Source organism: Solanum verrucosum, unplaced genomic scaffold, assembly GCF_900185275.1.
Source record: "Solanum verrucosum unplaced genomic scaffold, falcon-dt-bn FXZP01000255.1, whole genome shotgun sequence".
NCBI classification, from domain to species: domain Eukaryota; kingdom Viridiplantae; phylum Streptophyta; class Magnoliopsida; order Solanales; family Solanaceae; genus Solanum; species Solanum verrucosum.
This window is the reverse complement of record NW_026020006.1, coordinates 1247571-1268478: the sequence shown is the minus strand read 5'-3', so window position 1 is coordinate 1268478 and position 20908 is coordinate 1247571. Positions and strand designations below refer to the sequence as shown.

The following is a 20908-nucleotide window of genomic DNA, read 5'->3' as shown; positions in this document are numbered from 1 at the left end:
AATATGTGTCTCATAGTCTTCTTACATCTGTTGGGTTGCAATGAACTAAATTTGTCGCAAACAACATTCGAAGAGCTACAGGCATCTTAAAGATTACAGCCTCGCGTAAGCATTCTGAAATGCTATCATCTGATTCTAATAAACCTCTTTCCTTGGCAGCTTCTTTGAAAGTATGACAATGTATTCCATTAACAGTGAGTAAGTCTTCAAATGATGTCGGACCTCGAACATGATTTAATAATAATCTCTCGTAATACCTTTCTCCTTCTCTAGGATTAGCTGTGATTTCGATCATCCTAGTTAGTTTATTGTTTAACTCATAAATGCCACATATCAAAGTGTAATACTTACCAACATTTATTCTGCCGATCACGGAGCGCGATTTTCTTTTAGTCCAAACTTTAGATTGGGAATTCCAAACATAATGCTTGGGGAATTCTCTATATAGATAATTGCGAGCGTCAGTGTCATTCAAGCACATCCTGAAATACTCAGTAAGCATAGTTTGTTGTACAAACTGGGAGCCTGCAATATTTTGAAGATTTTGCTTCTTCCAATAGTAGACTACATTTTAAAACAGAAGCTTATTATTAATATTAATCGCTTTGATTGGAGAACTGTGACTTGTATTTATACTATCTGAGAATATGTTTTAGGATACCTGCTTGTTTACCGGGTAGATGTAGTTGTAGGTTTATAACAGCTGGTTGCATTTCGCTTAGAGTAAACTCGTAAATCCTCCACATCGCTTCAGGTGGTGACACCCAACGTGCATCTTGAAAGCTTCGAATTTCATCTATGAATTTTTCACCCTCGTCTGACTCAATGTAAACTGCACACTTATCATGTCCTTTATATATATACTTGTACAGGTACTTTATTGCTTTAACACCTGAGCAAACCTCTACATTAATGTGGCAATTATATCTCTTCAATAAATATGGATTATAAGGGACAACCCACTGATTATTCATCTTCATTCCTCGAACCTCGCTTGTCCTCCCATCATTTTTTCTTCGGTAAATAGGATATCCATCTCTCCTTTGTATTGTTTTGTTGTTGAATGCTCGGGGGTAGTGAAACTTACATTGTCCGTCCTTCATACATGGACTTGATTGTCGTTTTATACCACAAGGACCATGAATCATATGCTTAATAACCAATTCATGTAATTCTGGCTGCTTATCCTTAGCAGGCAACTCTGCCGAAATATATCGATCATACTGATCTGCTGATGTTATTTTATGACCTTGTTTTAAAATTAGTAGTAGGTGTATATGTGGTAGGCCTCTCTTCTGAAATTCAACTACAAAAACATGTGCTGCTGTCGGGCCAAAAATTTCCTTTTTAAATATTTGGTCTTTCAGGTCCTGCAATTTTGCCCTAAACACTCTAGTCACCAAATCTGGACGATCTTGAGCGACTTGCCCCGCACATAGTTGTTCTTGAATCTCTGTCCATTCAGGGTTACACGTCATGGTGATAAATAGATCTGGTCTTCCATACTCTTGTACCAGTGCCATAGCATCCATATAGCGTCGTCGCATATCCCTCGGGCCTCCAATGAATGACCCTGGTAGTAAGACCCTTTGCCCGACCTTCTCTCCTCTGCATTCGCCTGCCGTAACACTATCAACGATACCTTGTAATATCTCTCTTCTGTAATTTGATTGTTCGAATCTATAATATTCAAGTCGCGTGGTTTCCAATTTTATGTACATGTCCACTACAAATTGTTGTAACAATCTACCAGATAGCAACAAAATTGTTTTGTCATTCGTTCGTACTTGTAGTTTATAGCAGTAGTACTCTCTGCATGAAACATAACCTCTTGTTTCGCGTCGTACACCTACAAATAATTTAAATAAGTTTAGTTTTGAGTGCAGTTTATCATGAGGTATGTGTGGCCTTCTTTGAATATTATATTATTACCACATCACGTTCACAAGTATATTATAGTAGAATATATTTCTTTGCATGTAGTTGTGTTAGTTTACCACATTCATTGAATTTAATTACTACCCCTCTGGAACATGTTTTTTAAGCAATTACATATATTGTTGTTGTTTGATATTTGTTGCCTTAGATTTGTTCTCCATATGAAGCTGTTAGTCGGAAAATTAATTGAGTTTCTTATTATACTATGTGTGGGGGGTGAATTACTTGATTGATGGCAGAATGTAAATGTGCTAACCTTGTTCTTCATTGTTCAAAACCTCTGTTGCACTGGCATATGATCGAGGGCATATGTTGGCAGCTGTTGTTGTATATGTAGGAATGGTGATATTTGGATTGTGAGATTTCACTATTCCTTGATGCCAACCTCCTTCACCATTTGGTAGAATCAATGGATACTGTAGAGGATCATAACAACCATAATAATGTTTTACTCGATGTTTGTTCCCGGAATGTTCGTGTACTACAATATCTCTTTCAAATGAGATATTTGGATTGTTTCCGTCTACCCAAATTGCCGCAACTTGATCTACTGAAGGTTTGTTATACACCCGTTGATCTAAAGAAGCATTTGCAGCTATGCGTATTTCTAAGTTCTGAAAATTTGAATGATGCTTTAGTTGTGTAAAAAATTTTGCATATGGATTTTGCTCCATTATTTTCCTGATTTTTTTCATGACTTCCTCGGATAAATTAGCATCTTGTAGTATTGACATTCTGTTGGCGACTTCATGATCTGTATCATAGAAGTATAGCTGGAAGTAACGTGGCCTGTCATCCTTCGGGATCAATGATGGTAGGTCGTGATAGATTTGTCCTTGCGCCTTAAAGCTGTAAATGCCTTTCCTTGAAGATGCCAGTTCTTTGTTGAGTTGTACTCCAAATGATGTAAAAGCAAAGATGCTATTATACGCTCGAATATGTTTCCGAAATAGGATGGCTTCTTTGGACTCATCTGTAAATAATTTGTATAAGTCCTCTCCAACTTCGTCGGGGGCCAACTGAATATATCCACTTGCGCAACAAAATGTTGGTGGCTCATATTCAAGCCTCATGGCATGACAATAGATGCAATCCAATTGTTTTTGCAACTTATGAGTTGATGTTGTTGATAAGTTCACATTTGTTTCGCCTACATTCACAATTCAAAATTGAGTTTTTTAGCATAACATATTTCTTTGGTGACTTCACTTAAAGGTGTGTAAGTTGTAGTGTAATATATTTTAGTCAATTTACCTTCATTATAGTTCTCCTCTGATAAAGCTTGAAGTAGCCAACTTTTTTTCCGCTTCTTCAGCTTTGGTTCTATATATCCAACTTCTGATGGCTTTGTAGAGGCAGTATATTTTTGCACCCTTCGCAATGCCCTTTCTACATCTGTCAGTATTTTACGTTTGTGTCCTATTGAATTTGTGATGTTAGCATGTTAGTGTTTTCTCACTTTGATTTGGTCTTGCTTTTAAAAGTAATGATTAAATTTAGGGCACGTATTTCTGACCTATTGTTTTGACCCGTTGATTAGATTGGCAGTCCATGTTTGATAATCCTCTCTTTGAGTAATGAGTGACCTGTTTGAATATTGTGAGTATGTAAATGCATCAGTTGTTTCAATTTTTCTCTAAAATAGTCAATCAGGTAGTAATCATGAAAGTCATACGGTCAATGTAAACACAATACCACATATTCAAGTTATTGTACAATATATGTAATAATTTTAAGGACATCTTCATCATGGTCCACTATCACAATCTTTTTACTAAAATTTTATTAACGTGTGTGTGCAAGTGTGACTGGGTTATTTTTTTTGTAGGAGTACTGATGTACATTTTTAGTCTAGGGCAAGTCCATACATCAGCATCTATATGCTAGTGAGTCCTGATCAACCGACAATCAGAGCATTGGTGGTTTATTTTGTTAGACATCTTCAACTAAGGTCCTCTTTGTAGCATATACTTATTGAATTTTCATCTTCATCTTATTTAATGGGTGTGCATCCCTTAAGCGTGTGGGCAGAGTCTTTTGTAACCCTTTCCTTAGTTTACCAGGTTGAAGCAAATAGTAGTAATAGTCAACAACTTCCTCGCGAGCATAGCGATTATTATTCAAGTATGGTTTTCCTATGTCATGGGGGTTAGGGAGATGGGCTGTCAGGTTTCCTATTTTTGTTACCACCATGTATGACTGTCATATACTTCTTTTGTGTAATTCGGCCATATTCCTTTCAAAGTAGCGGAGTTTGGGAGGGAATTCTAAATTATAAAACGCATGCAGGTTAGCCGAACAAATCTCAGCATGAGTGTACCAAATCAGAGATTATTGAGAGATGTTCACAAAGGCAGAGTAGTAAGAACATTGAACAATGGTAAAAATGAATGATTTGTTACTTACAGTTTGTAGTTTGGATTGGCAATTCTCCCAAACAATTCAGAAATTTATGCAGATGTGCCCGTTCAGTAAAGTCGTACAGATAGTAGTATTGTAATGGCGCGGCAAGATCTTAGCAATTTCTCAAAGTTTTTTCTGTTCCTTTTAGTTTGATGTGCATTGGCATTGGGCGTTTGTTTTAAAGGTATCCTCGGCGAACGGTTGGAATTGCTTCAATTGGCCTCTTTTGGGTGTGGTTGTAACTCTTCTGGATGGGCGCGATGCTCCAGAGGTGCCATTGACGTCGACGTTCGATAGCTTACAATTGTACTGTCGAATTAGTGGAATAATTAAATCTCTATTTTACATGTTGCTTATTATTTACCGTAGTAGTATGTTTAAAGTGTATTGATTTGCTTATTGGCTTTTAGGAGGTTTCTTGTTGTTTGTAAATTTGAAAGTGTAGTGAGGATGTTGTTATTTAAAAAATGTTTTCGGTGATGGGTCTTCCCTGGGGTTAGTGTATTTTCATGTTTTGTTTTTTTAAATGTAAATTTGAAGTTTCTTAGTATTTCTTTTGTTGCGTTAGTCCTTAAAGTCGTAAGAGGAAACATTTCTCGCGTAAGAGTTATTCGTGTTTGTATCAATATTTCTCGGTCTAGGACATTGTCTTTACTTTAACGAATTTCTCGTGCAATGGTAGATGTGTTAGTTATAATGGATATTTTAGGCTTTATATTCAATGTTTCTAAGTAATACTACTTTATGGTTGGTTAATTGAGTATTTTTATTCAATGGTTTAATCGTTTTAAATGTGATGAATATACGTTATTTTATGGGTGGAGAGAGGGGGGGGGGTAGATAGGATATTATAAACAACAGCCTAAGCGATTTAGATTTGAATTATTAAGGTGCTATTATTTGCATAATTCACACTTAATTAGGTAATAATAAACATATATATATATATATTAGTTAAAGCAGCCAATGAAGCCATTAAAATACAGACATTACTAACATACATACATTATGCTCGGTAACACTATCAACGAAGTCATCTATTATGACTCGACTTTTGTGAACTTAGTTTTAATTTGGAGATGTTCATTGTTGATTTTCTTGCTCGTGCTTGTTGTTGGCATAACGGATCGTACTTCTTCCACTATGTTTGGTGATTCTTCTCCAACAACATGTATTTGTTGCGTATTGGATTTCTTGCCCCTCTTTGTTCGCAGCCTTACGGATTGTACTTCCGCCACTATGTTTGGTGCTTCATCTTCAAGGACATGTAGCGCATTGGATTTCTTAGACCTCTTCCTTCGCGGCCTCACATTTTGTGGTTCTTCCACTATGATTGGTGATTTATCTTCAAGAACATGTCTTTCTAACGCAGTGGATTTCTTGCCCCTGTTTGTGGGTGGTGTTAGTGATTTTGATTCATCTGACATTATAATTACCGCTTCATCTTCAATGGCATGTATTTCCTGAGCAATTAGACTCCTTCGCGGGTTTGAATTATTCATATCGATGCGGACAAGGAAGTTGAATTCCTTGTCTTTAATCAACACCAATCTGTGGTAGTACATACATTCTTCCTTCTGTAAGAAATGTCAACAATTGGATATATTAGCATAAAAATAGTTCTGAAAGTTAGTCATACACTTATTTATTGTTGGGATTAAAGTACGTTGAAATATGGTGTAAGATGTTAGAAGTACAAGGCATACATTTTCCGAGGTTGTTTTGATGTACTCTTCGACATTGCAACCTACTAACATTTGTGCCGCATCAAATAGTATAACCCGAGCACGTTGTTCTCCAGCACAAACTTCAAGCCGTAAGTAGTATCTTTAAAATAAGGTGAATAAGTTAGAGTTCATAGTTAAACTGGTTGTATATTATCATAAAATGTTGATTGCTTATTTTAGGCAAGTCTAACCTCATTTCATACTCCACATTCTGGATGTTGCAATTGGGACATGTCGTTGTATGTTGTTTAACTTGCACTTTCTTGTGGCACTTTTTGCAGGACGAGTACCATGGTTCATCTGTATTGAGTATGTCTATAATTTTGGCTTTGAACTTGTATAAAGCTCCCTGGACATTGTTAATAGCCAATATACAACATTATTTTTGGTAAACAATGGTCCTGTTTGGATAGGTAAAGTGTCGTTTTGGAGGTACCTGTGTATCAGCAAGCGTGCCATCCATAATATTGGGTAATGTCACTTCTGTGGCTTTTCTCATTACCTTACTTGGTGTGGTTGTGATAGCTTTCTTTTCGGCCTTTATGACTTCACGCCTGTATATCGAAAGAGGTGAGTTAATTGTAGCACATAATTGAGGAAATGTTTGTGGGTTTAAAATTTGTTAGATTAAAATTTAACTTGATAGGCATGGTTGTATATAGTTCTCCCTATAAACAAATTGTGGCTATGTTGTTAAATTCTTGTTTGAACATAAGTTGTGGAAGTAACGGTAAATAAAAATTGTCGAGCATATTAGTTAATGAGGTTTTGTACCATGCGCGAAGATCTAGTGCTTTTTGAAAGATTGGATTGATCAACACACTGCTCACGGGAAGAGTTGATATCCCAAAAATCCCTACATTGGAATCAACATATTTATTCGAGAAATTAGCAAATATACTTGAAATTTGTACAATCAGCAAATAGGAGAGGTTGTCTATACCTTTATAGATTGAGACTCGCACGTCACATAAGCCTAGAATAGGTTGGTCATCTTTAAGCTTTTCAAGAAAGGCGCCGTCGTTTAGTGCAAAATCTCCCCACAGAGTAACAGTCGTACAGTCCATGCTGGATTATGAATTAGATAAGTACTGTCAGTGCACTGCCAGATTATTATGGACAGTGGAGAACAAAGAAGGGCAACTTACAGTTCATTTGTAACAACAATTTCGCGTCTTTTGCTATCGCCTTTTTCAATGATGGGATTCACCGTAACTAACACGCAAAGCAAGTCTGAATAGCGGATATATAAATTAGTGATCTGTATGATGTAATTGACAAAAATTATTAACAAGTCGTATGAAGAGTTACCAAATATGGCACCATTAGGCAATTTCTCTGCCTGTTCCAAAGATACAAAACCATTAGAGAAGTTGTGTGTTGAAACAACATGGTCGCTCTCCCTTATGATTGTGTTATCTGTAATGGTCAGTTCAATCTCTTTGTGCACGGAAGTGTAGTTGGGATTAACCCGATCCAACAACTCGTTAGCAATGTAGTACGTCTTATTTGTCTTCAAGAAGTCTTTCCATGTGTCGATATGCTTGTTAAATAGCGTTGCTTGCAACTTTGTCCCCTAGTATTGATGTAAGCGATATGTGATGTCATTAGAGAAGTAAAACGGGAATAAATGGGAACGATAACATATAAGCTGAGCAAAAGTGTTACCTCATCGTCCACTAATATTACAGTTTGGAAAGTCCCTTCATGGCGAGTATTGCTGTACGAAATTACAGAACCCTTGCGAATAACTAATACTCGCATCACCCAATCAACAGAGTGTTTTGGTATCTTGTTGATGGGGACACACTGCTTTGATAGTTCAGTTTCGGTCGCCATTTGTGATGAATCTGGATGGTTAGAGGTGCATAGCGGAAAGTGAATATCAATAGTAATTCAAGGCCGCAGTGTGTAGTAGTTAAAACAAAGGAATAAGTAAGTATGTTGTAGCAATGTATGTGCTGCAAGTAGTCCAATGAAAAGCATAACAGGAAACTTAAACAGAGTGAAAACTTACAACTTTTGATGCGGAGTGAAATATTTAAAAGACAAGTCCAATATTGTAATGTGGTTGCAGATGGATGATCAATATTCACCTAATTTAATTAGAAAGTGCATATGTGAGACTTGAGTTTTTTAAAATTTGGCTTGTTTCAGAAGAGGAAAAATGGCATACCTTTGCGTCTTATGCACAAGTTGAATTATTATTGGGAAACGGTGTTGTGCCGGTGGCTGATATAATTAGAGAAATCTCCAGAGGTTGTGTTGATTGGTAATTTTTTAGACGTTGGGCAGTTGCAGGGGAAAGTTGGTGTCTTTCCAGTGAAAGCGTGGAGTCTGTCCAGGGAAAGTGGTGTCTATTCGTAGGCTAGGCAAGGTGTTTGTTGCGGGAGGGATGCGTAGTTAGGTTTTTTTTTTAAAATTTAAGGGTATTTGCGTAATCTTTATAAGTTTTATGTGAGGGGTATTTACGTAATTTAACATTGCTCTTTTGGAGTTCATGTTTTTAATGTAGTATAGATATATATATATATATATATATAAGTTCTGGATTTTGAGACATGTCGATAAATATAATGATTGAGTTCATAATATATTATTTATACATATTCAAGTAATTTTTTTCTTAAGACAAACACATGATTTTAAGACAAAATACTGAATCCTATCGAATCTGTAACTTCTATAATAATAAAAGTGTCTCTCTCTAATTTTGTAATTTCCATCGATCGTTAGCTATATAGAAGACTCTGCTAAATAGAAGCTCGGGTATTTTCTTAAGTATCTTATAATGTTTATTTGCGTATCAATTTGTGGCCGTTGGGATGTCTCTAATAGAGTTGGGGAAACCTTATAGTATATGCCAATAATAATTAATATATAGTTTACATTTTGTGCATAATTCTTTTTTTTTAATATATATAGTATTAGATTAAATTGACTTATAAAAAGTAAGTGAATTACGTAGCAATCCTAATACGATAATTTATAAAATAGAATAATAATTTGTTACAACTGATAATGATAATCTAACCATTACTTCTTCTTTTTTATAAAAAAAAAGTAGCTATGAATTTGTTGCTAAATTAATACCTTGTCGATCAATAAACATGATTTCTTGATAAATTTTAGATAATTTGTGCTAATCGTCGTTACATAGAATTAACAATGATTTTTTTTTAGTTTAGAGTCGGCATTATATAGTCTGAGTTTATTTATATTGCGAGTCTCGATCTCCGATAGACCTGTAGTAGGTTGACAACCAGTTTAAACTTGTTAATTAATAATAATGAAAAAGTAAGATATGTTCCTACAGTCGATCAACCCCAACTTATTTAGGACTGAATTGTTATTGATGAAATTTATTCATTAATTCTATTTTTTTATAGTAAAAGTTAGTATATATATATAACTTAAAATCTATAATTAATGAACTCATTGCAAGAAGAGGAAAATATAGTGATAATAAAAGCAAAATAATAATAATAATAGTAATAGTACTACCATACTATAAAATTTTGAAATTCAGTACCTTTCTGAATTCTGACCTCTTTTATTATATTGCCAAGGACAGTCATGTGTAATATATCTTATAATTTTCTTTATTTTTTATTTTTGTAGAAGAGTTGTTACTATTCCCATAAATAACTCACATGATGTCTGCCTATTTTTTTCTTTTTTAGGTAGTCAACTTAATTATTACCACATGACTTAAGTTTCATAATTATGACAATTAACTCCTTTTCCTTATACTATATTATTGACCTTAAGCATGGTTAATATTTTGCAATACTATTGATTTATTAGTCTATTTAAAAAAAAAAAAAATTTATTTTCACATTAATATCTCTTTAAGGTAAAATACATCTCGATCAAAAAAAGATAAATATAAAAGTAATTTGGTGGACGAACCATTCTACGTTCGCATAGAGTCGAGAAAGGGTCATATCTTTTCATCCTATCCTGACAGGCTGACACAAGTATTGATAGTCGATTTCATAGTTTAAATTCGTGATCTATAGATCAAATAAAAATAACTTTATCGTTACTCTAAAATTTTCCTAGGCAAGAAGATAGGAAACTCCCTTTGGTATATTATTGTATGTGATGAACGAGGACACATCTTATCACAAATCTTCCATTGAAATCTTATACCCAACATTATTATATTATAATATATTCATGAGTTGTACATGAAATGAGAGATTAAGACATTAAACAATAATGGAGGCTGCAATTTGTTGGCTAAGCACACTGGATTAAAAAAAAGATTTTAAGTACAGCATTGTTTAATTTCAGTTGACAAAACAATAAGCAAGTAATACTATGTACTATTCTTTTCATTTTGATTAAGTTAAAAAGTGGTGCATTTTTGGATGATCTGATATGAATACGATAATAATTTTAGAGAGTACGAGTAATGTATGTGTTCAATATTTTTTATGAGATTTCAACTAATTTAAATTCTCTCCACGTAAGTCTTTTTAACTCATCATGATCTCTTGTTAAGAATGGAGAATCAACTCTCTATATAATAACAAAAATAACAAGAAGTCAACAATATATTTTGTGTAATCTTATAAAGTAGGATTTGGAAATGATCGGTTATATATAAAATTTGCTTTTATCTTAAAGATAGAAAAATTATTTCTAATAATTCCTCTAGACTTAAGAAAAATAATAATTAATTTTTATTAATATTTATTTTATTCCCAGAGTTCGAACCTGAAACCTCAAGCAGACAAGTACTACTATATTCATTTGCATTAATACTAATAAATTCTTCAAGCCAACAATTAAATACGCACATGAAATGTCCTACTACTCCCATTTCCTTCCCACCTTCCTCTCTCTCCCCTTCATTATATACTCAAAACTCACAAGTTTTCATCTAAAAAAACAAAACTCCATTAAAACACTATACTCATCAAGAACTTAGAAAAAAAAAATCCCAAAATCAAAAAATCCCAAGTTCAAAACTTTTACAAATATGGCCAAAAAATTGAAGATCTCTTCTATTTTCAAGAAAAAAGAAATAGGGCTAGCCACTTGGCAGTGGCCATCTTGTACACATTCCAAGACTCTATCTTTTAGAGGTGATGACAACATTTTCAAAACTATAAATTCAGTATTCTTTGATCCTTTTGATGGAATTGGAACCTCACAATCTTATTCCACAAATTCATCATTAGATACCAATAGCATTTCAATAGAATCCCATGAAGAAATCATAAAAGGGGCTAGATCAGAAAGGCTATTTTTTGAACAAGTGGCTACAAGTTCAATTTTTCAAGAACCAAATCAAGAACCACAAGAGGAAAATCAAGAAAATGATTTGCCATTTAAAGAGAGTGTAATTTTGGCTATGGAATCAAAAGATCCTTATTTGGATTTTAAGAAATCAATGAAGGAAATGGTTGAGAGTCAAGGGATTAAAGATTGGGATAATTTACAAGAATTATTAGCATGTTATTTGAAATTAAATGGTGAAGTAAATCATGGTTTTGTTTTAGGTGCTTTCGTCGATATGCTTATGGAACTTGTTATTCCTACTACTCCGAGTACTAATTCGGATAATTCAATTACTTCTTATTCTTCTGTTGCTTCTTCTTCTTTTTCTTGCCCCTCGTCTCCTCTGTCTTCGTTAGGACATAAAGAGACGGAGGAGCAAGAAAATGCAAAAGTCCCCTAAGATATAGTGTAATTTTTTATTGGTTATTCATAACGTAAAGAAAGTTTTCTTCTGATTCTGTTGTTTGTTTTTACAATTCAAAAAGACTTGACAGAAATTGCTGATTGGATTGGTTCAATACGACTTCTCACTCAGAATTCGTCCTTCTTCAAAAGTAAGAAAGATGACTACTTCAACTCCGTCTTAACGAGCGATACCATCTAAGTACATTTTCCATAGTCCTCCGTATAAGTCTATTAGCTCAAGTAATTCAGATTCACGTCTAGTTGACTCACTTTCTATCAAATGGTTTTTTCACTCCAAAAAAAGAAATTTGAGGCATGTGGTTAAAAATTGAGGAGTCAAAACTATCATGTCACACCGCTCAATGATTATGTAATCACATTTTGTGTATATTATTACAAATGCAACGGTTATTAATTTTTATCTGGCTTACATCACCGGGGCAGATATACCATGACCCAAGCGGCGTCACAGGACATTGCTTCGTTGAATTTAATCACTATGTACATATATAGATAATCAATAAAATGAAAATGTTATTTTGTTTAAATATAAGAAACGTTGCCATTTATCATTTTAGTGATATATATATTTGTTTACCTTTTTAAATTTTGACATTATTAATTTTTAAAAAAATTACGTACGCCACTGCATCCTACCCACCACCAGAATAAGTAAAATGAAACAAAAATATTCAAGAGACACACTTAAAAAGTGATAAATTGGAACAAATAAGGTAACAATAAGTGTTTTTTATCCCCTATTTTATTCCATAAAGAAAATTATTTGATATGGTTGCTGAAAATGTAAAGTTTTGATGTCACTTTTTTGTTTGAATAAGACAATTGCACTCACCCTTTTCAATAGAAACAACAAAATGTGTCTTGCACTCCTCAAAAAGTCATAAATGCATATTTGCCCGGTAAGATTGCGTATAATAAACTCTTGTAATTCAATTCTTCTTTGAACTACACACATAGCCAAAGGTGGAGTCAGCGTAACACAACAAGATTCACCATTTGAATCTTTTTCATCAAAAAAATTACAATATATATAGCAAATATTGAATCTCTTTAATTTGTTCGTGTGTTATCTAGACATATAATTCTTCTACTTACATGTGGCTCCGTGATTAATAACATATAGTTATTAAATAGTCATCAAGATGTCACATAAACTTATTTTAGCTTTATCGTTACATGAAAAAAACGTAGAAAAATAAGGTGTTCGACTGCTTACAAAAGTATCATGTGATAACAGAGCTTGGAGTTCACAAGAAATTCTTGCGATCAATCCTTTCATCGAAAAATTATACTATAATGATTATATATGACTATAAAAACAGTATAAGATATGATCACATGATCATGTGGTAGCAGTTTAGAAGTTCATGACATGATCATGTGGTGTGAAAGAGAGTACAATTGTTTGTACAAATTCAGTTTAAATTAGTTTTATTTATATGTTGCTGAAAACAATATTTTTTTTTATATTATTAAAAAAAAACAGCCTGGAATGACAAAAATATAGGACCATCTTGTACCCTTTACAATATTACCATCAATCATCTAACATAATGTCTGCCTAAAGTACTCTCCCCACCATTATTTGGACCTTTTTTTTTATAACGATCATGTTCGAGTCAGTTTGTAGACACTTCAATTATCAAAGAGTACTTGTTATTACCTTTACTTAGCTCATGTTACATGTATCAGATAACTCAATCTATATAGTGGAGCCAGTTATTTCTCTAAGGAGATTTAAAATATAAAGAAGCAATTTTATATAAAGAACACAAATGAATTAGTTTCTACTATACATACATAACAAATAATGATAACGTCGATATTTTCAGTAAGAGGATTCAAAAAATAAAGAGAGAAGCACACCAAGAGGCCCAGGAGATTCAACATTTATTATAAATACATATCCAACGAAGGAGATTCAAATGAACTTCCAACCTCGATCACAAATATTACGGACTTTGTATATGTAGTGTAATTTTCCGACCTTTCCATCACCTAATTCATCTCTGCCTATCAAGACTTATATGAATGAAAAGAAGTCACCTAACGTTTTTTTCTTATCCACTGAAATTTAAACATTGATCTATCTCATATAATGCCTATGCAATTTTTTGACAGATGGGCCACACCCATGAGTGACATTATTTGGGACCTTGTCTTTTAAAGTATATGATATAATAATGCATGCATGTTTTATTTGAGAATGGAGATCCAAATGAGCTGAAATTTGTATATGACATATAATATGGTGTCTTTTGTGAATGATGAGATAATATTTTATTTTATCAAGGATGAAACATGAGGATTTTCCATATTTATGTAGGCACCAACCATCTTAAATAAAATCTTTTTAACTTTTTTTCTATTAATCAATTGATATTCGATATTCACTTACCTCAACTAGTTCGAGATTATATCGCGCTTGGGAAACTCTCATTATTAGGAATGTTCTTAGTATCAACAATCAAACCCGAAGCCTCTGATTAAAATGAAAAAATCTCATCAGTTACGATAAATCTCTTTATGGCAAGTAAAATCATACTAGGTTACTAGCTAGTTTCCATTTGTCTTCAGCCCACTATTGGGGAGTTAGTTCATGAGACTTTGCCTCTATAGTTGCTTGTATAACTTGCGAGTTTAGTTGAATCCAGTAGTTTTGACTCAAAACCTATAAGAGCGGTAAAAGAACTGGTTAAATGAGTGAAAATAATAGATTTCACTTTGCGTCTTGGAATTATAACTCATAAAGTTGAAATCCTGAATCCGATTTTGTTAATGCTAGCACCAGACAAAAATGAGTTCTAATTTTGTCTTTTTTTTTTTGACATAATGAAATAATTGTACTCATCCTCACATGCTTGGAAGCTAAATAAGAGGCAGAATGAGCCCATGAAACTGACACAAAATGGCCAGGGGTTAAGTCCAACTTTTCTATTGAAGCCAAAAGAAAACACATACAAACAGTTGCTCCAATAATGGAATTCCAATATTGAATTCACAAGTTTGTTAGAGAAAATGTTTGTACTCAAGTTGTATTGTGAGTGAGGACTCTTTAGTCACAATATTATGCATTATATACAACACAGAGGCAGATGCAGGATTAGAAACGAAAAAAAGAAAATGTCGCGACTGAAAGTCAAATCTCTGACTTAATACTATGCTTGGTGAGATGGTAAGTACCCTTTCATCCTTAACCAGAGGTCTCGTGTTCAAAATGACAATCACTATCAACAACTGCTTAAATTACTTTACAAAAGTTCTACTTTCATTATTGCAATGAGAGAAGAACAATGTGGACATTGTTTTGTTCCCTATTATCATTGAAACCTGATGGGGACACTAATACTTTCTCCCTTTCTAACCACAACTAGCTTCTAACAAGAAGATATGGGGTATTAAGAATTTGACAACCAAACATGAGAAGTCCAGGATGTTCGACAAAAGACGTTAGGTGATTTCAGCAGAGAGAGTCAGTCGGGAAGTAGCAAGTACCTAGTGGAATAGTTGAGGTGCACATGAGCTGAACAGCACACGGGACACTACCATTATAAGAGAGATAGATAGAAGAGCAACAGTGACCTAAACAGTCCTGTGATAACTTCTCAACCTGCAATTACACAAGGACGTAGCAGGTACCTAGTGGAATAGTCGAGGTGCACGTGAACTGGACGTAGTATGTTTTGATCTTCCTATTACTAAAGGAAGAAACTTCAATGCAGTAAAGAAATTGGCATTGTTTCAACAGAACTACCTAATGAGACTCACTTCATTTTCACATAAATCGTCAATGTAGAGGGTTAAGTACACTAAAGCTTCACTCCTTATTCTAGTTACTCATGCCTAAATCTAAACATCCTATAAACAGAAGACCGTCTACATCTATATCGTAACTTAATCACATCCTAAACTCTACAACATGGTGACTTAATCTTCTTTGTGATTAGATCCATTACTCAGAGAAGATCAAGGTCAGTCAGAGGAGCACCTCTCTGGTCGATAGCTCCTTTCTTACGGACTGTAGAAACTCAAATATCAATTAAAAACAAGATATTTAAGTACCATTCAGCATAAATCAAAATTCTCCCACCTATAAACTCAAAAAATTAATATGGTAGACATGCTGATAAAATAATCAAAAAGACCCCTTCAATCGACATGTGTTCGAAAGAAATCTGTTCCACATTTAAAGGGAAAACAAGCGAAGTTTACAACAGCAAAATACTCATTGATTTATATATAGCATGACAGCAGGTACCTCATTGCCATGCTGACCCCAAAACTTCCACCAACTGTAGACCTCTCATCCATTGTCTGGTCTTAGTAGACAGAAATCATTGACTTAATCAGAATCCTCAAAGTATTCTCCTTCATCAGATGGCTCATCAAAGGAACGCATGTCAAGCTGGTAGCGAAGGATTCCTCCAATGCCACCAAATCCTCTGCAGAACTGTGATCCCTCTTGAGACCTGTTAGTGACAAACTCAAGTGAACAACCAAAAGTTTTGTATTCATTGGCAAACCACTCCAACAGTGGCATTTTATCCTGAACCTCCAATTCAGCTGATGTGGCAGAATCCTTGAAGTTACTATTATCAGCCTCTTGCTCCTTGTTTAGGTGCTTAATGACAATCTCATTAGTTACACTGTTTTTCAGGACGTAACGGTTTATATCAAGATTTTCCCACACAATTAGAGTTTCAACAGCTCCCATCTCCAAACCTTTTATTGTGTCATCCACACCAAATACATACTTGCCAGTATCTTGACTGATTTCCTCAAAGAATTTCCCTATCAAGCGCTTTTCTTGTATAAACTTCACATTTGCCAGTATCTCAGCAGACAGCTCGATTGCCTGATTGAAGCCATTCTCTCCTCCATAGGACACATCAACCACATTAAGTATCTTTGCTTGTAGACGTGGATCAAACATATCAGATTGGCTTAGCTCCGTTTTGAAATCAGCTGATCCAGCAAGTATTAGTCCAGATACATTTGGCTGGCTAGTGGCTGGGTTAATGAAGAATTGAGTAGCAAGCTCTGCTGTCTTCCTCACATAATTATGACGTTTCTCCATTCGAAGACGAGCAAACCGAAGAGCTGATTGACCTCCTCTTCCATGCTTCTTTGGGAGATCAACAGTGAACTTATGAAGAACTTCTCGGGTGTTGCCACTCAAGGTCCCAAAAAGGGTCCCATTACCATCCATGACAATGAAACCAAACTTCTCATCAGATTCCAACAATTCACCAAGAGGTTCTGTATGAAATTTGTTGTCACATAAGTATAGAGACGCATTTATGGGTTTAAAAGGTGTAAGATCAAAGGTGACCTTCTTTTCCTTTCCATCATCCGTCACTATAGTTCCAGTATAAAGCAGCAAACCATTAGGAGGAACTTTGTTATACAGTTTAAGCCTCTGCTGAGCAGACGTTATTGCACCAAGCACAGACTGACGGTTTACTCTGCTCTTAATATTTGATGCAGTACCATATTCTTCTGCCAGCATCTTGGTAATACGAGATATCTGATCACCAGGGGGTATGATAAGAGAGATCATGCTGGTGCCGTTTCCTCTGGCAGATTGTAGGGCTTTGATTAATTTTTTCATTTTCCATATTTCAATATTCTTATCATTTTCTTGGCCATCTGCCATTATTGCCAATTGATCCCAAGCACCTGCTTCAGCTACAAATCAATCTAAACTAGAGGCATATTGAAGACAAATTAGAGTCCACATAGATCAAGTACATAAGAAACGAAGAAACATGAGATAAGAAAAATAAACTGCAAGTGCATTCCAAAGTAATTATTTTGGAGAAGGATGATCCGGATGTATCAATGAGTGCATAGTCCATCACACATAAAGGATCATAAGTACTTAAAACTGAGAGAGATTTTAGCATATCCTTATATCAACTATCTAACAGGTCCAATTGAACAAACAATGCTGTCTTATTGGTTTATGTACTTGACAACATGCATGTAAACTTCTAGGGAAGTATAAGGAGAATAGGCTGTCTTGAGCTTGCACTTGCACAATTGAGAACATTACAAGTCTTCTTTTTGTATAGAGTGTCTCCTAGTTGCAACTAAGAACTAACTCAATCAACTACACCAATCCTAAACTGGTCAAGTCCAACTATACAAATCCTCTTACCCATACTGCTTTATTCAAGCCCATTTCTTTCCAATGCTAAATAACTTGTCTTTAACCAGAAACAATACACCAGCAGCAGCTAAATGCCAAGAAAATTAACTTAGGCTGGATATGAAGAATATCACATACTCAGCTAAAAGTGATGGCTGGTTTAAAATCTTGTAAGTAAAGAGCACTTTTATAAATCTCTAATTAGACACCAGTAAAACAACTCTAATACCTCAAAGCTATGTTACTTGGACTCTTCAAAAATGTCAATGGGTGCGTTTCAGATTCTTCAAAAGTAGTGTATTTTTTGGAGAATCGGACACAGGTGCGGCATCGAAAGTGAAGAGTAATTGCAACTTAACCTCTAAGCAATATATAACACAACCTTCATGTTAGTATGGGACTAACCACACATTATTACTAGCCCTACGGATGCAAAGATATATTAGCTGACACCTTCTACCACAAAGCAGTTAGCCTATAGGTTTCATCACAAATCTTAGGTCATTTTCATAATTTACCCATTGATGCCTTATACATCATACCCTTTGGGCTGCAGCTCTTCCCCAAACCCCGCGTTAGCGGGATACTTTGTGTACTTTGGCTGCCCTTTTGATTCTTTAGTAGCAAGAAAAAACATAAACCCCAGTTCAGAATTTCTTACATGTTGCAGTAGTGCTAACACCACTGATGAAGGAACCAATAATCTATCAGATTCACATATGAAACAAAATCAAGAATTCAAGCAAATCCAAGATATAGATTCCTATTTGGAGGAATTCTAACCAATAATACCTTCAATCCAACAAAACCCAAATCAAAAACTGCAAGCTAAACCATAAAAGGACACCAAGAATCTCAAAAAATCACAGCCGAAGATTCCAATTCTGAGGAATTCCAACCATGAATAACTTCAATCCAGCAAAACCCACATCAAAAACTACCAGCTAAACCATAAAAGGAAATCAAAATTCTCAAAAAACCACAGCTAAAGATTCCAACTTTGAGAAATTTTAATTAATAATACCTTCAATCCAGCAAAACACATATTAAAAGCTACAAGCTAAACCATAAAAATAAATAAAAAATCACAGTTAAAGATTACAACTTCGAGGAATTCCAACTAATAATACCTTCAATCCAACAAAACCCATATCAAAAACTACAAGCTAAACCATAAAAGTAAATCAAAAATCACAGTTAAAGATTACAACTTTGAGGAATTCCAACCAATAATACCTTCAATCCAGCAAAACCCATATCAAAAACAGCAAAGCTTCATACAGAAACTCAAAAATCTCAAAAATTCACAGCTAAAGATTCAAATTTAGAGGAATTCCAACCAATAATACCTTCAATCCAACAAAACCCAAATCAAAAACAGCAAGCTAAAACATAAAAGGAAATCAAAAATCTCAAAAAACCACAGCTAAAGATCCCAACTTTGAGGAATTCCAACTAATAATACCTTCAATCCAGCAAAACCCATATAAAAAACAACAAGCTACACCATAAAAGGAAATCAAAAAGCTCAAAAATTTGTGCTTTGAGGAATTCCAACCAATAAAACCTTCAATCCAACAAAACCCATAACAAAAACAGCAAGCTAAAACATAAAAGGAAATCAAAAATCTCAAAAAATCACAGCTAAAGATTCCAACTTCAAGGGATTTCTACCATAAATAACTTCAATCCAACAAAACCCATATCAGAATTACAAGAAAAAACAATAAAAAGGATGCTAATTTTGAGAGAGAGAAAGGGTAGAGTACCTGTTCGAAGCAGTGTTTGGAGTAGCTTGAGCACAAGCTGGTTGATGAAAATGTAAAATCCCAATATTAATTGGTTTTTCTTATGAAAGAAAAAAAATAACTTTTAATATTTACTTATAATTCATAAAATAAAATAGCCAAATAAATCTATATTTGGTAAGTAAATAATTCTAACCAAATTAGAATTAGAAGTATTTATAAATCTATATGTGAAAAATATGGTCCTAAGTTGAAATTATTTGTTATATTTATTGGTATCTTTATAAAACACAATAATATTTGGGAGAAAAAAGACATTAAAATGATATTATTTTCTTTCTAAATGTAAAATTGGAAGAGCACGATTTATAAATCATATCTCAAAATAGTGATCTATAAATCTCATTTTTAAAGTGTGATTAAATTGCAGTTGTAAATCACAATTGTTGAATATAATTCATAAATAGGCATTTTTGTAAACATGACTTACAAATCACATTTTACAACAACAACTTATAAAGTTGATGATATTAAAAATTCACTTACGAAATTTAAAACTCCAGACAATGACTATTTTGAAAAATATGATCGAAAAACAATCTATCAACACTACTTCGACTAATAACATGTATGAATTTACAAGTTTATTGAAAATATCATCCTCAAATTTCATTTATATAATTCAAACTTTAGAATAATAATTATTATTTTTAAACTATAATATATATATATGTATATATATATATATATATATAAATAGCCAGTAAACATTTTTTTTATGGAAAGATTATATGAAATAGCAAATTATTAATTCAAATTAAATGGTATAGCCATAGTTTATTTTATTTGTAATTCGCAGCAAACATCCCAATCTTTTGCCATCTGGTTCGGTATACAAATATATAAAATGCGTTTGTGTTTGTATAAAGCGAGAGAAAGTGTATATACAAATACAAATACATATATTTTCGTTATATACACTTATAATTATACAAATATAGATCTTGTTATACAAATTACAGTGTATAAATAAATTTATACAAAACTGAACAATTTATATAAAATTGGATGTATCTAGCGAATAATACAAATCAAACGTTTCATAGCAAACATAAAATTTGTTATGGAACGCAATTATGCAAACTATAGTTATAACATACAAATATGATTTTTATGTTTGTTATATGTGAAAGTTGCTCTTTTTTTATCCCTAAGATTGTATT

At 33.7% G+C, this 20908-nt stretch overlaps 5 protein-coding genes across 6 annotated transcripts in view; 1 reads left to right on the top strand and 4 right to left on the bottom strand.

Annotated features, from left to right (window-relative positions):
• LOC125819524 (cysteine desulfurase 1, chloroplastic) overlaps positions 1–20908 on the bottom strand; it is a 276125-nt gene that overhangs the window by 52035 nt on the left and 203182 nt on the right. The gene's annotated exons all lie outside the window — the stretch shown is intronic.
• LOC125819434 (uncharacterized) lies at positions 11–4131 on the bottom strand. The gene is made up of 5 exons (XM_049498865.1): positions 3999–4131; positions 3193–3357; positions 2195–3088; positions 662–1726; positions 11–564 (listed from the first exon to the last, which is right to left on the bottom strand). The coding sequence occupies exons 1-5, from the start codon at positions 4129–4131 to the stop codon at positions 11–13; spliced, it is 2811 nt and encodes a 936-aa protein (XP_049354822.1).
• On the bottom strand, positions 5382–7907 carry LOC125819433 (replication protein A 70 kDa DNA-binding subunit B-like). The gene is made up of 8 exons (XM_049498864.1): positions 7737–7907; positions 7217–7644; positions 7012–7136; positions 6843–6924; positions 6505–6622; positions 6260–6417; positions 6048–6168; positions 5382–5918 (listed from the first exon to the last, which is right to left on the bottom strand). Exons 1-8 carry the CDS (start codon positions 7905–7907, stop codon positions 5382–5384), a joined length of 1740 nt encoding a protein of 579 aa, XP_049354821.1.
• LOC125819533 (transcription repressor OFP13-like) lies at positions 10983–11978 on the top strand. The gene has a single exon (XM_049498974.1). It carries the CDS (start codon positions 11059–11061, stop codon positions 11758–11760), a length of 702 nt encoding a protein of 233 aa, XP_049354931.1. The 5' UTR covers positions 10983–11058; the 3' UTR covers positions 11761–11978.
• On the bottom strand, positions 15914–19783 carry LOC125819525 (eukaryotic peptide chain release factor subunit 1-3-like). 2 transcript variants are annotated; one of them, XM_049498966.1, is made up of 2 exons: positions 19707–19783; positions 15914–17491 (listed from the first exon to the last, which is right to left on the bottom strand). In XM_049498966.1, the coding sequence occupies exon 2, from the start codon at positions 17440–17442 to the stop codon at positions 16129–16131; it is 1314 nt and encodes a 437-aa protein (XP_049354923.1). In that variant the 5' UTR covers positions 17443–17491; positions 19707–19783; the 3' UTR covers positions 15914–16128. The 2 variants fall into 2 exon arrangements, with proteins under 2 accessions (XP_049354923.1, XP_049354922.1); XM_049498965.1 differs by having other exon boundaries at positions 15914–17486.

Bases quoted from the DNA above. Each gene is read 5' to 3' on its own strand.
- LOC125819433 (XM_049498864.1), bottom strand. From the start codon at position 7,907: ATGGCGACCGAAACTGAACTATCAAAGCAGTGTGTCCCCATCAACAAG. The intron at 7,137-7,216 runs GTAAGTTGCCCT...TTCATAATCCAG, and splicing joins ATTGTTGTTACAAATGAACT to CATGGACTGTACGACTGTTA. The intron at 6,169-6,259 runs GTTAGACTTGCC...CTTATTTTAAAG, and splicing joins AATGTGGAGTATGAAATGAG to ATACTACTTACGGCTTGAAG.
- LOC125819525 (XM_049498966.1), bottom strand. From the start codon at position 17,442: ATGGCAGATGGCCAAGAAAATGATAAGAATATTGAAATATGGAAAATG.
- LOC125819533 (XM_049498974.1), top strand. From the start codon at position 11,059: ATGGCCAAAAAATTGAAGATCTCTTCTATTTTCAAGAAAAAAGAAATA.
- LOC125819434 (XM_049498865.1), bottom strand. From the start codon at position 4,131: ATGGTGGTAACAAAAATAGGAAACCTGACAGCCCATCTCCCTAACCCC. The intron at 1,727-2,194 runs GTTAGCACATTT...AACAATTTGTAG, and splicing joins TTTGAACAATGAAGAACAAG to TGGACATGTACATAAAATTG. The intron at 565-661 runs GTATCCTAAAAC...TTTAAAATGTAG, and splicing joins TCTACCCGGTAAACAAGCAG to TCTACTATTGGAAGAAGCAA.